At 40.1% G+C, this 15,296-nt stretch overlaps 2 protein-coding genes across 2 annotated transcripts; one reads left to right on the top strand and one right to left on the bottom strand.

The window, feature by feature from the left end:
- Window positions 1-1,688: 1,688 nt before the first annotated feature.
- psmc3 (proteasome 26S subunit, ATPase 3) lies at window positions 1,689-10,069 on the top strand. The gene is made up of 11 exons (XM_056233822.1): window positions 1,689-1,821; window positions 2,352-2,432; window positions 2,529-2,654; window positions 2,754-2,858; window positions 6,032-6,094; window positions 6,213-6,350; window positions 6,444-6,587; window positions 6,733-6,978; window positions 7,067-7,212; window positions 9,218-9,299; window positions 9,679-10,069. The coding sequence occupies exons 1-11, from the start codon at window positions 1,780-1,782 to the stop codon at window positions 9,787-9,789; spliced, it is 1,284 nt and encodes a 427-aa protein (XP_056089797.1). The 5' UTR covers window positions 1,689-1,779; the 3' UTR covers window positions 9,790-10,069.
- A 376-nt stretch (window positions 10,070-10,445) lies between these two features.
- Window positions 10,446-14,218, bottom strand: aplnr2 (apelin receptor 2). The gene is made up of 2 exons (XM_056233826.1): window positions 13,655-14,218; window positions 10,446-12,342 (listed from the first exon to the last, which is right to left on the bottom strand). The coding sequence occupies exon 2, from the start codon at window positions 12,059-12,061 to the stop codon at window positions 10,832-10,834; it is 1,230 nt and encodes a 409-aa protein (XP_056089801.1). The 5' UTR covers window positions 12,062-12,342; window positions 13,655-14,218; the 3' UTR covers window positions 10,446-10,831.
- Between the last annotated feature and the right edge of the window lie 1,078 nt (window positions 14,219-15,296).

The raw sequence follows: 15,296 nt of genomic DNA, 5'->3' as shown, positions 1-15,296 counted from the left end.
GAGCGATGGACTTCATTGTGTTCAGAGAGCGCCGCTCTTCTTGTTTGTTTATCCCGAAACCGTCGCACGCACCATAATGACGTAAGCGTGCTCCGGCACGAATGCTGAAACCCTATGTGAGTGCAGGCCAGAGGGGGAGTGGGGAGTGGGGACAATCGTACTCGGGCCCGGTTCATGGCAACCGTGCCTAGTGTGAGTACACCCTTAATATCTCTGATCTACGCAAGGGGGTAATCCACCAGCCGGAAACTGAAGTCTCCCCGGGCGCCGCCATTGGCTAGCAAGCCTTCACCTGCTGTTAGCATTCCATTGACTCCCATTCATTTTGGCGTCACTTTGACAGCGAATAACTTTACATCTGAGGCGTTCAAAGACTCCATTTGTCCATTGTTTATTTCTAAAGAAACACGACAATGTATAAAAGGCTCCATTACCTTGTATCTTACGTTATGGCCCCGTAGAAGCAGTTTTTGTACAAATAGGCTAACGATTGCGTCATAACACGCGACTCTCTGTCGCACAGTAGAGAAATTACCGTACAGACAGGAGTAGAAGTTTGCTGGCAATCGGTGGGACGTGGAGGCATAAAGTCGAGGGAGAAGCCCATAGAGAGTCATAAAGTTGATCCTACTGCTAACTCATGGATAGCTAATACTCACTATCTCCGTCTCTGTGAGATTCGGAAGGGAATGATTCAGATTCCTCTTGGCACAACTACTAGAAGACTTACAACTGTGAGACAGGAGGCTTGTTTGAGATGCGCCTTGCCTCGCCTGAAATGTAGTCGAGAGTAGGCGGCTGCAGAGAGAGGAGGAGTGAAAAAAGCGCAGGCAAGCCGGACAGATCGCTCTTCTCGCAGTGGATCTGACACCTGTGAGATCAAAGGCGGATATCGCGGGATTCACACTCGTGCACGGTGTTGCTAATAAACTGGATGTATTTTAAGTTTTGTTGCTTGAATATGAAAATAAATATAATGAACAAGACACTCAAAGTACTTATTTAATTCCATTTTAAATAGGCCTATATGTTTATGAATCATTTTTTTTCTTTACAGATATGTGTTTTTATTTTTAATAAAAAAAAAAGAATTACATCAAATAGATCGCACTGTCTGAGAGTTTGGGGATATCCACACATAATCTATACACATAAAACATGATATCAGAGTTTTAAAATCAAACATTTTAAAAGAGAACAATACATCACGGTTGTTTAAACCAATGAGCATTAAGCTGTGCCGTCAGCAAGTCGTTTCCCATCATGCTTTTGATCAGCGCAGTCGGTGGAGAGCAACTGCGCGCGACTGCAGAATCCGACACGTGCGCCTTGCGGTCGCGAGACTTTTTTGACTCACGTCAGCATGACATCAGAGCAAGGCGGACCGCACTCGGACACATTTCTAACCGGCATGCATCTCGCGCTGATCACCGGTGATCGGTTCTGCGCAGATTTTGCTCATCTCAAACAAGCCTAGGTTGTGCTCACGTCACATCTACGTCATCAAGCTCAGTGTGAGCCTGCGAGTGAGTGCTTCTAATTGACTTCACTTTTCTCCGTTGAAGTCTATGGGGTCGCTGTGTCCATTTCTTTTACTGTCTATGGATCTACGTACAAATTCGTTCTTCTCCTGTTTCATAAACCAGACCCTAATCAGAGGGAGCGTTCGGTACGGATGACTCCCAAGCAGTTTTCATCCGCGCCAGGTGGGGGCAGTGACGCTCACTGACGTGATCCACAAAACACAAACACGTTCCTGAGAAGAAGAAGCATTTCAAGATGTCGTCGCTGAATGACAGATCAGTTTGGGATGAGGTGGAGGTCTGTTTTATGTTTTTTTAAGGTTCAATTCTATTTTCCCAAACTAGTTAATGTTGTATATATGTAGAGAAACATGCTGTATGTTGAAAGACACGCGTTTAAATGATGTTTGAGCACGGGCATTGTGTCTGATGGAAGAGCATAGCATGACACAGTGAATTTCATTTCGCTTAATTCCTTTTTATAAGCGTGTGCGTTCATCCCTTCGGTCATTCAGCGTGATAAATAATGACAGATCGACTCTGATTATAATTCGTTCCAAAATTACAGGAAGATCACAATACATCTTTAGTAAAAGTGTGGTGATAACTTGCTAGGATAGCAGAGAGAAGCTAACGGTGATCATGGGAATCGATGTTTTCTTCTGCTCGTTAAGTTTGATCAGATATTCTCCGAGTATTCCTATTCACGAATGATTAGATATCTTACGTTTATGAGGTTAGGGTCGGGAAGACTTAAAAACAGGCAGGCAGACGTGCTAATAAATAAATAATATTGTTTTTCACACATGACCTGGTTGTATTTTACAGGATGGCATCGGCGAGGAAGTTCTTAAGATGTCCACTGAAGAGATTGTTCAGAGGACTCGTCTTTTGGACAGTGAGATTAAGGTAGCCTTCATACTGTAAATCATATTAATTGTGCAGATGATTGTTTTCAGTGTCTGCATGCAGTTCTGCATGTCATTATAATGTGTATGATTTCAGATCATGAAGAGTGAGGTTCTGCGTGTCACTCATGAGCTGCAGGCCATGAAAGACAAGATCAAGGAAAACACAGAGAAAATCAAAGTGAACAAGACTCTGCCCTACCTCGTCTCTAACGTCATAGAGGTAAAAATATGTGCCAGAATGGGGCAGTAAGGAGCTTTTTAAATGCCTTTCTGTGTGTGTACGAGATTTAAAGTTTGTATGCGTATGTTTGAATGGAAGCTGCTGGATGTAGATCCTAATGACCAGGAAGAGGATGGGGCTAACATTGATCTGGACTCGCAGAGGAAGGGCAAGTGTGCCGTCATCAAAACCTCCACACGGCAGGTGAGTCAAATAGATTTTATGAACAGCTGCTGCAGTCTTGTTTTTCTGTGGCTGACCATCATGCTTTTTTCTCCTTTACAAACATTTTCCAGTACTTTTGTGTAGGTTTTAGGTTTTAATATCTTTGTCTTAAAGGTCATATTGCAGGTTAGAGGACCCAATGATAAGGCAATGTATAGAAAAATAATGCACTACTAAATTATTGCCCTTGTTGTTTTAAAACATTTAAAAAATGTTTTACCTGCAATATGCCCTTTAAGGGTTTTAAAATGTATGACATAAATAGTACAGTGATTCAATGAAATTTCAAAACCAAAAATATTCATCTGTAATAGAAAATTGTGTCACACTTTAGTTTAGTTTTTTTTCCAATTCTCACTATTAATGAACTATTAACTACTACGTTTGCTCAAGAAACTCGTAATTACTGCTTATTAATAGTTACTTTGTAAGATAGTTGTTAAGTTTAGGTATTGGGTAGGATTAAGGGATGTAGAATATAGTCATGCAGAATAAGGCATTAATATGTGCTTTAAGTACTAATAAACGGCCAATATGCTAATAATATACGTGCTAATGAGCAACTAGGCCTAGTTCATATTGAGAATTGGACCCTAAGCGTGTGGTCTGTTCTCAGAGGTGACATTGTCCAAGTTCTGTATTTCAAATATACATTTACATTTAGTAGGGATGTCCCGATCAGGTTTTTTTGCCCTCGAGTCCGAGTCATTTGATTTTGAGTATCTACCGATACCGAGTCCCGATCCGATACTTATATAGTACATAAAAAAAGAATAAAAAAGAGAGAAAAAACAGATCCAGGATGTTCCTTATTTTTTATTTAATTCACCTTATTTTAACATTCAACAACTGTTAACAAACAGAGCACTTCTGTGAGGTAGCTTGAACAATCAAGTAATAAAAAAACTTTTGGACTTTAGTGCAACAGTAAATATAGAAAAAGTCTAATATAAAAACAAATAGCACCTCAACTTAAAATACCCGGCAGGCATGTAAACAAAAAATAAAAATGTTTTAAAAGTGTATAAAAAAATAATGAGAATATACATTAGGGGTGTAAAAGTTCACAAAATTTGCGGTTCGATACGATACAGCAAAAAGAAAGAAATGCCAGAGAAATTTCCTATTTATTAAAAAAAAAACTATTTTTAAATAAGTTTGAGTTTTCCTACATCTTGAAACGTTCAGGTTTATAAATGGGGGTAATCTTTAAAGGATGAACAAATAATGTTTTGGTAATCACATTAAAAATAACATTTTTAAATATGTATTTATATAATATTTGAGTTTCGAAGTGCAACATTAAATCCATGTTCATTCACGGCACAATATTTCTCCTGGTGTCCACGTCAGCGCTGTTTGATCTAAAAGAGATCTACGGTTAATAACGGAGAAATGTGAATGCTTCTCACTAGATCTCGCAGCGATGTTATTACTTCAGTGGCGAATTCAAATGTTTTCTTCACTGGATCTCTTAGCACAGTGTTGCTTGATCTCGCGCTGCACAGATGTTGCTGGTCCGAACTGATAAACGGTCCGTGAAGCACAATATAATGAGTAGCGCAGTTTTGTTCCGCTTTCATTACGTTTGCCATTTGATGTTGCGCAATGTTGTGGTGATCGCGCCAGCGCGGATTTTGTCGGCAGGAAAAATGGTCCTAGGAATCGTTCGGTTTGTATGCGTACCGAACCGGAAGCCTCGTACCGAAACGGTTCAATAATTACGAATACATGTACCGTTACACCCTATATATCCGAGTCCTGATCGGGAGGTAACGTCCGATTCCGATCGAGTCTGAAACCACGTGATCGGGCCCGATTTCCGATCGCGTCATCCCTATCATTTAGCAGACGCTTTTATCCAAAGCGACTTACAACTGAGGACTAAACCAAGTGAGTCATCGTGAAGAGGCAAAAACAACGCAAGAAGTGCTCAAAATACAAAGTTCAGACATTGCTCGGAGTGGCATATGCCAGACAAGCAAGGATTTAAAGGAAAAGGAAAGAATAAAAAAATAAAAAAAGGTTTGTTAAGTGCTCACTGAAGTGATAATTTTTCAGTTGTCTTTTGAATGCTGTCAGGGATTCTGCATTCCGGATGAGGGTGGGGAGATCATTCCACCAGCATGGTACCGTGAATGAGAATGATCTGGAGAGTGATTTTGAGGCTCTCTGTGATGGTACCACTAGCCGTCGCTCATTGACTGATCGTAGGCTTCTGGTAGGGATGTAGACTTGTAGTAGTGAGTGGAAGTAGGAGGGAGCTGATCCTGTGGTCAATCTGTAAGCAAGTGTCAACACCTTGAACTTGATGCGAGCAGCGAGTGGTAGCCAGTGCAGAGAGATGAACAGAGGAGTGACGTGGGCCCTTTTGGGCTCATTGAAGACAAGACGAGCTGCAGCATTCTGGATCATTTGTAGAGGTTTAGTTGCACATGATGGAAGTCCAGCCAGAAGAGCATTGCAGTAATCAAGCCTAGAAATTACCAGGGCCTGGAAGAGAAGTTGTTGCATGCTCAGTTAGGAAAGGCCTGATCTTTCTGATGTTGTGCATAGCAAACCTGCATGATCGAGCTGTCTTTGTGATGTGGTCTGTGAAGGTCAGCTGATCATCAAAGATTACACCAAGATTTCTGACCGACCTTGAGGAAGAATCTAGCTGGATAGTGAAGTCGTGCTGTAGAGACGGATTGGCAGGGAGGATGAGAAGCTCAGTCTTTGCCAGGTTGAGCGGCAGGTGTTCATCCATTCTGAGATATCCGCCAGACAGCTTGAGATCTGTGCAGCTACTGTGGGATCATCTGGTTGAAATGAGAGGTAGAGCTGGGTGTCATCAGCATAGCAATGGTAAGAGATAATATAATTTAGGGCAGAAACAATAAGCCCATTGAGGTAAAGAATACATGTTGTTAACAAATGTTTTGGATATATAGAATTTTTTTTGTAAAATTTGATCGGCTGAGATATTGAGAGGCAGCTTGTTGCCAAACTTTACAATTATTGGTTTAATATGTCACCCGATTACACAACGCCCTGAACATCATACCAAGTTCTGTTACCCAAATTTAATTACCAAAACGTTATTTTTGGTTTTGTCGTTTCTGTAAAAATTCATTTCTGTTCATCACTAATATTTAGTGCTGTAATTGCAGACCTATTTCCTGCCTGTGATTGGTTTGGTGGATGCTGAGAAACTGAAACCTGGTGATCTTGTGGTAAGTGAAAATGAATTTCACTTGACAGATTTGTTCAGGATACTCATTCTTAAATTGTTGTTTAAAAAGTCTGTTTTGCTTAGAAATGTGTTGAATGTGCTTCTGGACCTGTTTGCAGGGTGTGAATAAGGACTCCTATCTGATTTTGGAGACTCTACCCACTGAGTATGACTCTAGAGTTAAGGCCATGGAAGTGGATGAGAGGCCTACAGAGCAGTACAGTGACATTGGTGGCCTTGACAAACAGATCCAAGAGGTACTGGCTGACAAATTGCCTCATTCCAGTCACCAGAAGTTGCTCACAATGACAGTTTGGCCGTTGCTGAGCTCACTGCTTTTCTCTTTGCAGCTGGTGGAGGCGATTGTTCTGCCCATGAACCACAAAGAGAAGTTTGAGAATCTGGGCATCCAACCGCCAAAGGGAGTGCTGATGTATGGACCACCAGGCACAGGAAAGACCTTGCTGGCCAGAGCCTGTGCAGCCCAAACTAAGGTGCAGTGTCTCTGAGCGAGAGAGAACCATCAGTGCTGTGCTGCTTTTATAATGGATAACAAATATCTATAATGTGGCTTATTAACATTCACTACAGTTTTTGTGTTGGCGTCTCACATTTTACCTCACTTTTGTCCTTTCTCAGGCAACATTTTTGAAGTTGGCTGGCCCTCAGCTGGTGCAGATGTTTATTGGTGATGGTGCCAAACTGGTGCGTGACGCATTTGCTCTCGCCAAGGAGAAAGCTCCCTCCATCATCTTCATCGATGAGTTAGACGCTATTGGCACCAAGCGCTTTGACAGTGAGAAGGCTGGAGACAGAGAGGTGCAGAGGACCATGCTGGAGCTGCTCAATCAGTTAGACGGCTTTCAGCCCAACATGCAAGTGAAGGTACACACTTGTGCCCATATGCTACTCTGTCACAAACATGGGCCTGTCAGCCTTATATTGCAACTTATTTTTTCTTGTTTTCTCCTAGGTGATTGCTGCCACTAACAGGGTGGATATCCTTGACCCGGCTCTGCTGCGTTCAGGTCGTCTGGATCGTAAGATCGAGTTCCCCATGCCCAACGAGGAGGCTCGTGCTCGCATTATGCAGATCCACTCGCGCAAGATGAACGTCTGGTATGGAACATTTATTCTTTTGCATCTCAGTGTGGTCTTAGGTGTTGTGATGAGAAAATATAGATATAATTTATTTATTAATAGTTTGATCTTTTGCTTTTATGCATTTGCTTATAAATGGTCACCCACTGATGAGACACTTGTGTAGTGGTAGAGCACACAGTACAGCTGCACGATTCTGGATACATTTAGAATCATGATTTTTTTTGTTTCAAACAGAGATTACGATTCTGAACAGAGAACTAAATAAAATAACATGTAAATTACTAGAGGTTCTGACAAAATATTACCGGTAATTGCTGCATTCTATTTAATTAAATTAAATGTTCAATTGGAATGAAATGAATATTTAAAAAAAAAACTTAACTTGTTTCATTACTGGATGAATCGGGTATTTTTGAACAAATCTCTTAAGTGAAGTATTAATGAGGGAATCATTATATCATTCATTGGTTTCATTGCTGAATGAATCAGTGTTTTTGAACAAATCTCTTTCAATGACAAATACAATTTTTAACAGTCACTTGTCTGTTGCGTACCTGCACTTCTAAATGTAATCGATACAATAGTTTTTGAAGCAACCATGTTACTTTCAAAAGGTGATTTGCTCTATTTTGCATCGCTACCTTAGACACCAGTTTTTATATCCAAACTATATATATCCTAACTTTTATCCCAGTTCTTCTGTGATAATTTAAATAATTATAATAATATAATAATTATAGAGAAATAATGATACTGTGCGTGTGCGGTTGAAAAGACTGTTTGTGAAGCTGTTTCATACTTCTACATATGGCTCTCTCTGGGTCAGCGGCAGCGCCAACACAGATTTGAATGTTCCTGTGTGATTTTTGTCAAAGGTTTAATAAACACAGGTGAATCGTTATCATTTAGGATAAAGATCGCGTGGGTGTTTGAATCGAGATATTTTAACGATTAATCGTGCGGCTCTAGCACGCAGTTATTTTGGGCAAGACATGAATTTGAACCTGCAAAACAAGCTTGAATGAGCTTCCAGAGCTTATTTAACCCTCTGGGGTCCTTCGGCCCAAATGGACCCGAAGCATTTAATTTTTTTTTTTTTTTTAAATCATTGCTTTATCGGAATGGTCCGAAATTTGGTGACTTTGTTGGTACTTGGCATATGAACACCCCAAAAAATTGGGGACAGGATTTGAATAGTCTAAGTGGTTGTAAAAAAAATAGTCACACTCAGGACCTTCGGGTCCAAATGGACCCGCATAGGAAATGAATGGCAATTGGCAAAAATGTGAAAATACAGAGTTATTTTGTGCGTACAAACTACAAATCAGCCACGATCCAGAAAAAAAGCACACAACAGTGAAGGGGTGAATCTATAAAACATCAAGAGTGCAAAACAGACACATCCACACACACACACACACACACAAACACACTTTTATACACATACACACTAATAAATTCAGATTACATATGGGTTTTGAATTTTTAAAATGCTCAGTTTGTCCACCAGATGGCATCCATCTAATTTCAAAAATTGCTTTCATGAGGCCTAGGCTTGACTCTAAAATGAAATACAGCTTTAAAAAAAAAAAAAAAAAAAAAAAAAATTGTTTTAAATTTCTATTATATTCAATGGGGAAAAAATGGGTCATAATTATTGCATTAATATTAATTATAAATCATTTTTATTTTTGAAATTATCTCAAAACACCAAAAAAGAAAAGAAAAAATATTATAAAAAACAAGTAAAAAAAAAAAGATTTTTTTTTTTAAAAATAAATATTAATCCCACCCTTCCGGCCCATTTGGACCCGAAGGTCCTGAGTGTGACTCTGAAATGAAGGACCCCAGAGGGTTAATGTTTTATTGTTTTTGGGGGTTTGCATGATAGTCAAATTGTCCATCTGTTAAACTAAAGTGCAACTGTTATGGAAATTTAAATTAGAATTCTAAAAAATGCAAAAAAAAATTCTCTCCCACTATTTATCGCATTATCCCTTACTTTTTTTGTGTGCTGTAGTCCTGATGTGAACTATGAAGAATTGGCACGCTGTACTGATGACTTCAATGGAGCTCAATGTAAAGCTGTGTGTGTTGAGGCTGTAAGTATGATCATTGCAACCTTTAATTAATTTACCTTTACTGTTTATATCTTTTTTTGTGTGCTGGTGGTGTAAGCATTGTGGTTAAGGCCCTGAACTCGGATGTCATTTGTGTGATAAGTTGAGATTTCAAAAAGGGCAGACACATGTGTACTAAAAAGTACTCTGGCCTTTCACATGCTTTAATGCAAGATACAACCCATCTGACTATCACTTGTTTTAATGCACAAATAAACCTAAACATTTTTTTGCTTGCAAAACAGAATCTGAATCAAACAATTTAATGCTCTACTTAACTTTTTTTATGTGCATAGTCATTGCTCCTGATTGTTATTACATGATGTTAAATACACATGTATTGTTCAATTTTGTGTGTTAGGGCATGATTGCTTTGCGGCGTGGGGCCACTGAACTTAACCATGAGGACTACATGGAGGGCATTCTGGAGGTGCAGGCGAAGAAGAAGGCCAATCTGCAGTACTATGCTTAATGCAGTGGATGGCTCTGTGTGTGTGTCTGTGTATACCGGCATATGTGTGTGCAAGTGTGTGTGTATGTGAGCGTGTAAGTGGTCCAACAGCAGGATCAGGCACAGCTGTGAACCTGTGCTGCTAAGATCCAGTGATGTTCTGAGTAATTACCTGGTTCTGATAGAGACAGATCAGCCAAATTTAGAGTGTACTGCCTCACAGTGATGACTTGTGGAATCATTTTCAGTTAACCTTATGTTTGTCTCTCAATTCAGTAAAACACAAAACTTTTTTCCATTATTTGTTTGTGCCTTCTTTCTATGAAATGTTATGTTTCTGCATATCTCCACTGTTATTATTAGAGATTAGGAAAATCAGTAGTGATTGATCCTAATTTTGTTATCAAGCTCTCCCATTTTTCACAGCTTAAGTGTAATTTGTCATTTTCAAACACTCCCAATCTGCCTTTTGTCATACAAACAATTAGTCCCATCCAAAACTCATGCCATTGGTTTCACCAATGCTGCTGCATTGTGCCAAGCCTGCTTGAGACCCTCAGACAGAGGAAAGATTACAACCTAGAACCTACATTGCTAGGATTGTAGAAATGGTAAGAGATGAAGAATTTATTTTTTTAACAAACTTACATTTATACATACAAAAATAAATGCCTTCTGATCCTAGAAGTCAATGATATGACTAAATAGACTCTCAATTTTGTTTTTCATGTAAAAATGATTGCATATAAGGGCAAATAACATACTGTAGCTGTTCATAATTCATCAGCATGCCCACACTGCACAAACAGTTTGAGTTGCATCGTTATGATGGGAAGTACAGGTGTATTTTATCTTAAACTTGTTAGCTCCTCGTCACTCTGGCATCATGGGAAATCGTTGACTGGATCCTGCCTTATTATCAGTTCCCACATTCTGTTGGCAATTTGTTTTCTTGAGGGGGTGAAGTTCATGCTAAATCTCACAGATGAATGGGGGAAAAAAATCGATTTTTCCACAGAAATGGCCCAGAGTCTGTTTGCTAAATCAATCTGTTTGCCTCTCTTCATTGCTCATCTCTACTAACTGTCACTTCATGTGTCCCAGATGGTATTGGTGAACTCTTGCGTTGCTCCTTCTCTCCTCCCTTCTGACCTCTGCATTTGACCCATAAGCACACGAGCAGACCGCTGCAGTGCTTCCGGAGTGCTGGGTCACAGCAAGCGTACAGCAGAGGGTTCAAACAGCTGTTTATGTAGCCTAGACAGATGGAGTATGGATGGGCCGCCACCAACCACTGGTCGAAACTGCAGGAAAAGGGAAGGATGCCCAGTTCCACCATAGCGGAGAGTGTCTTGTTTGTGTGGAAGGGTAGCCAGCAAAGGAAGAAGGCCAGCACAAGGGTGATGATGATGCGGAGGAGCCTGCGTTGGCGCGTATGATCGGGGCGCAGGCCTAGGCCGAAGTGTCGAGAAAGGAGACGCCCCAGCCAGCCGTAGCAGAGCAGAAGCACTACCAGGGGTAACAGAAAGCCAAGAAGAGTTGATTTTAACCCCAAAGCTGCTGACCACATCAGCTCCGCTTGCTCTGAAGCTGCAGGGTCTAGTTCCCTTGAGATCAAACTGGAATAGTCCATGTCACACAAGCAGGAGAACGCATGTTCATCCTGCCTGTCGCCATCAGCCCCCACTTCCAAATCCACCTCCCTAACAGTCCGTAGAAGTAGAGCAGGCAGTGCCAGGATTCCAGCCGTCAGCCACACGGTGCCCACAATCCACTTGGCACGTGTGGCTGACCGTCCCTGCTTTGGTCCATTTCCACGCTGTCGTATGATGACGCAGTAACGCTCCACGCTAAGCCCAGTCAGAGAAAACACACTCGCATACATGTTCAGTGCCACGATGTAACTGCTCACCTGACACAGAACTTGGCCAAAGGGCCAGTGGTAGCCCAGCGCTGTGTATGTCGCCCACAAAGGCAAGGTCATGACGAAGGCCAGGTCAGCCAATGCTAGACTGGCTATTAAGGACTCGGTCACTGAACGAGAAGATGTGGAGCGGCAAGGAGGATCAGAGGATTGGGAAGATTTGGAGCAGCTGCCAATCCTCCCGCGGCCTCTCACTCGGCGGTCCAGGTACACCCATAGCACTAATCCGTTACCCAGGGAGCCCACGACAAACACCAAGAGGTACACACTCGGAATCAGCACCCAAGTTGGAGACCATTCACTGTAGTCACATGAGGGAAAGGGAAAGGGAGAGGGAGAGGGTGATGGAAAGGGCAGAGACCCAGACATCTGAGAGCCACACACTTGCACCTACTGCAGAAAGAAAGTAAATGACATGAGCAGGAAAGACAGAACTGAGAGTTTCTTAAGGGATCTAGAGGGGTAGAATGTTTTGCAGTGATAGTTTTCCAGAAACGCTTCTTTCTGAACTGATGATTGGATGACCTTTATCCTCGTTTTTCTCCCCGGATTCTTATTTAATCTATATTTGGAAGTTTCCCACGAATGAGCTGAAAGAGTCAGTGACACTTCCTTCCTCCTCAATCTTCTTCGATTTCGGTGGGCTATCACTTATAGACAAAAGAAGAAGAAAAAAGATAATTGGAAACTGCATTAAAAATAGATGAGAAAGAACTTCTCATATTATTTCTGGTTTTGTCACTTACATTGTCAAATCGTAAATAACCGTATCACAATGGCTTATATACACTGCACAGGCAAAAAAAGTCACAAACTCTAATATGTTGCTGGACTGACTTTAGCTTTGATTGTGCTGTGCATTCGTTGTGGAATTGTTTAGACACTTATGTAACACACAACATTTATTTTCATTAAGAGTTGCATTAATTTCTGGCTGAGATTTTATATTGACAATGGAAGAGTCAAACCACTCTGTAAAGTCTACTCCAACACATCCCAAACACTTTCAATGGGGTTAAAGTCAAGACTCTCTGGTGGCCAATTCATGTGTGAAAATGATTCCTCATGCTCCGCGAATCACTCTTTCCAGTGGTTTGACTCTTCAATTGTCAAACTGAGTCTTTAGCCATTTTCAAGAAACAGCTGAAGACGCATCTTTTTATGTGAACACTTGACCCATTAATATTAACACTTGCTATTCCATAACTAATTAAAAAAACAACCTTGCTACTGTGTACTGTGCTAGACAGCTGGGATTAGTCACAGCACTTGCATATTGTTGCCATATTTTTGGCTTGATTGCTTAATTTGCTCTCTTCGTTTGTAAGTCACTTTGGCTAAAAGCATCAGCTCAATGATTAAAGGTAATTTATTGCTATCCTTAAATATGGCCATGGGATACATCTTCCAATATAGCTGTTAAGTGTTTAAAAAAATTAAAAGCATACTGCATCAGTCAGGGTTAAAATAATTGTTGCCAAACATATAACATGCCAGAAACATATTAATCACTGCAATAATTATTAATAATTAATCGTATAGACTCTTAAGGATTTAAATACAAACAGCGACATTTTTCTGACCATGCAGTGTTACACTTTTTGCATTTAACTTTATCTTGTGTACTAATCTAGTTTATGCTTGAAACGATGTGGCTCATGATAAACTGCTAGTAATGTCACTTTAGATAAAAGTGTCTGCTAAATGAATAAACATAAATAAAACAGAATATTTATTAAACTGATCACTAAATGGCAAACCTTCTCTTTTGTCTAATATAGAACCTGAAGAATAAATTCCAGATGATGTACATTACTATATGGACCATATGGTGCTATGGACCATTTTATATGTATGTCCTGAATAAAGAATGATGATGACTATAGGAAAAGCTGCAATAAAATCTATTTCACAAAAGCAATGCTCAGGTGAAAATCCAACATGAACCAAAGAATTTCATACCTGCTTTTCTCTGATTTATCAGATTTATCTCTGCTTCTCTTATTAAATGTGCCCAGTTCCTTGTTGCGATTAGTCTCTCTCTGTTTTCAGATTGTCTTTTTGAAGGAAGAACAAGTCACTCTGTATCCGTGATTTTCTCTTGATCTCTCTCTCTCAACTTTTTCCTCTCCCAGAATTGAATGCTTCCTTCTGTTTCTCACATACAGGGGAAGTGCTCTTTAAAGACCTTCTCCTCTTTGTGTCCATTCCCGTTTCTGTTATGTCCTCCTCCTCTCTCACAGGACCACCCCGCAGCAGTTTTGTGAGATATCCAAACAGTCCTCCTGCTCTTAAACAGACTAAGCAAACTCAGAACACCTAAGGCTTGAAAGAAGCTTTATACACAAGGTTGTATTGGCAAATATAATATGCATTCTTACAAACAATGGGTTACCTAAAACATTGGGAGATCAATAAATCAAAGACATTATGTGTGGCCCATTGTTGTACAGACTATGTTCATTTAATCAAACTGGAGGGTGATTTTATATCAAGACAAGTGAGAGTTAGACCTTTATTTGCATACATTTGCATTTCAGCACTGTCCTTAAGAGTTTGAAACATGTTAATGGCGTAAAAAAAAACATTTTACGTTTATCAACATATGTACTTTCCTAAAGCTCTAAAGTAACAATTTCTCAACAATTCTATCCTGTTAATTTCAGAAATCACACGAACTTGCTGTATTTTCTAATTGTTTGGCACAGAGAGTGGTCGACAGGTAAATGTAAGAAATTTTCCAAGTTACAAAGGAATTTGATTTGGTGGATTTCAGAAAATAAACAATAAAGATGCCATAATTAATGTGAAATAAACACAGCAAATGAATGTGAAATACAATGTTAAAATGTATGGAAACAAATCTCATTATCAATCAGTCTCACATAACCTGATATACATTCATGTGAACTGTTCACCTGCCTCTGTTTAACCAATACATTTATTGTGTTGGTTCTATGTGAGCTCAGCTGCATGTCTGAGGGCCTGTTTGAACAGTTTGAACAGTCTGAGTGTTGTTTAGACACTTCCGAAACTCAGGGATTCCCTACTGTGGGATTTGTGTGTTTTTGCATGTTGAGAGTCTCAATAAGAATGAAAAAAAGTCTTTTGTCTTGAAGAAAATCTTGTCAGGTCAATAGGACAGCGATTTATGAGGCAACACAATGACACACTGCAAATATTTAAAAATGCAATGGTGTTTTCTCAAACTAACTGTAAATACAAACTAAATGTAGAAATTCCCTGTCTTCTCTCTTGCCCCTGATTGATCTCAGCTGTACAAACAGTAAGGGTCTAAAAAGAAGGCATGAGGTCTATGTATGACATGAGTTAAACACACTCTGATCCAAAAGCAGTGGGTCAAACTATAAATTGGCATACCCCTCCAAAAACAACGATTAATGTTTCGTGGATGGAAGTAGGCTGACCGGCTAATGTTATTGATGTGGGACTGAAAAGATAATGTGCTGTCAAGGATGACACGCAGACTCCTAACCTGGGGAGGGTAAAACGGAGGAGTTATCAATAGTGAGAGAAAAACTGTCGGTTTTGGATAAAGTGGATTTAGTGCCAATGAGGAGAACCTCAGTTTTATCACTGTTTA

This window comes from Rhinichthys klamathensis, unplaced genomic scaffold, assembly GCF_029890125.1.
Source record: "Rhinichthys klamathensis goyatoka isolate OS25496 unplaced genomic scaffold, OSU_Roscu_1.1 h1tg000378l_1, whole genome shotgun sequence".
In the NCBI taxonomy this organism is placed as follows: Eukaryota; Metazoa; Chordata; class Actinopteri; order Cypriniformes; family Leuciscidae; genus Rhinichthys; species Rhinichthys klamathensis.
Note: the sequence above shows the minus strand (reverse complement) of the source record. Positions and strands in the feature narration are given on the sequence as shown.

Excerpts from the sequence above, each read along its gene's own strand:
- psmc3 (XM_056233822.1), top strand. The coding sequence starts at position 1,780 with ATGTCGTCGCTGAATGACAGATCAGTTTGGGATGAGGTGGAG. Across the intron at positions 2,433-2,528 it reads TTTTGGACAGTGAGATTAAG|ATCATGAAGAGTGAGGTTCT; the intron begins GTAGCCTTCATA and ends GTATGATTTCAG. Across the intron at positions 7,213-9,217 it reads TCGCGCAAGATGAACGTCTG|TCCTGATGTGAACTATGAAG; the intron begins GTATGGAACATT and ends TGTGTGCTGTAG.
- aplnr2 (XM_056233826.1), bottom strand. The coding sequence starts at position 12,061 with ATGTCTGGGTCTCTGCCCTTTCCATCACCCTCTCCCTCTCCCTTTCCC.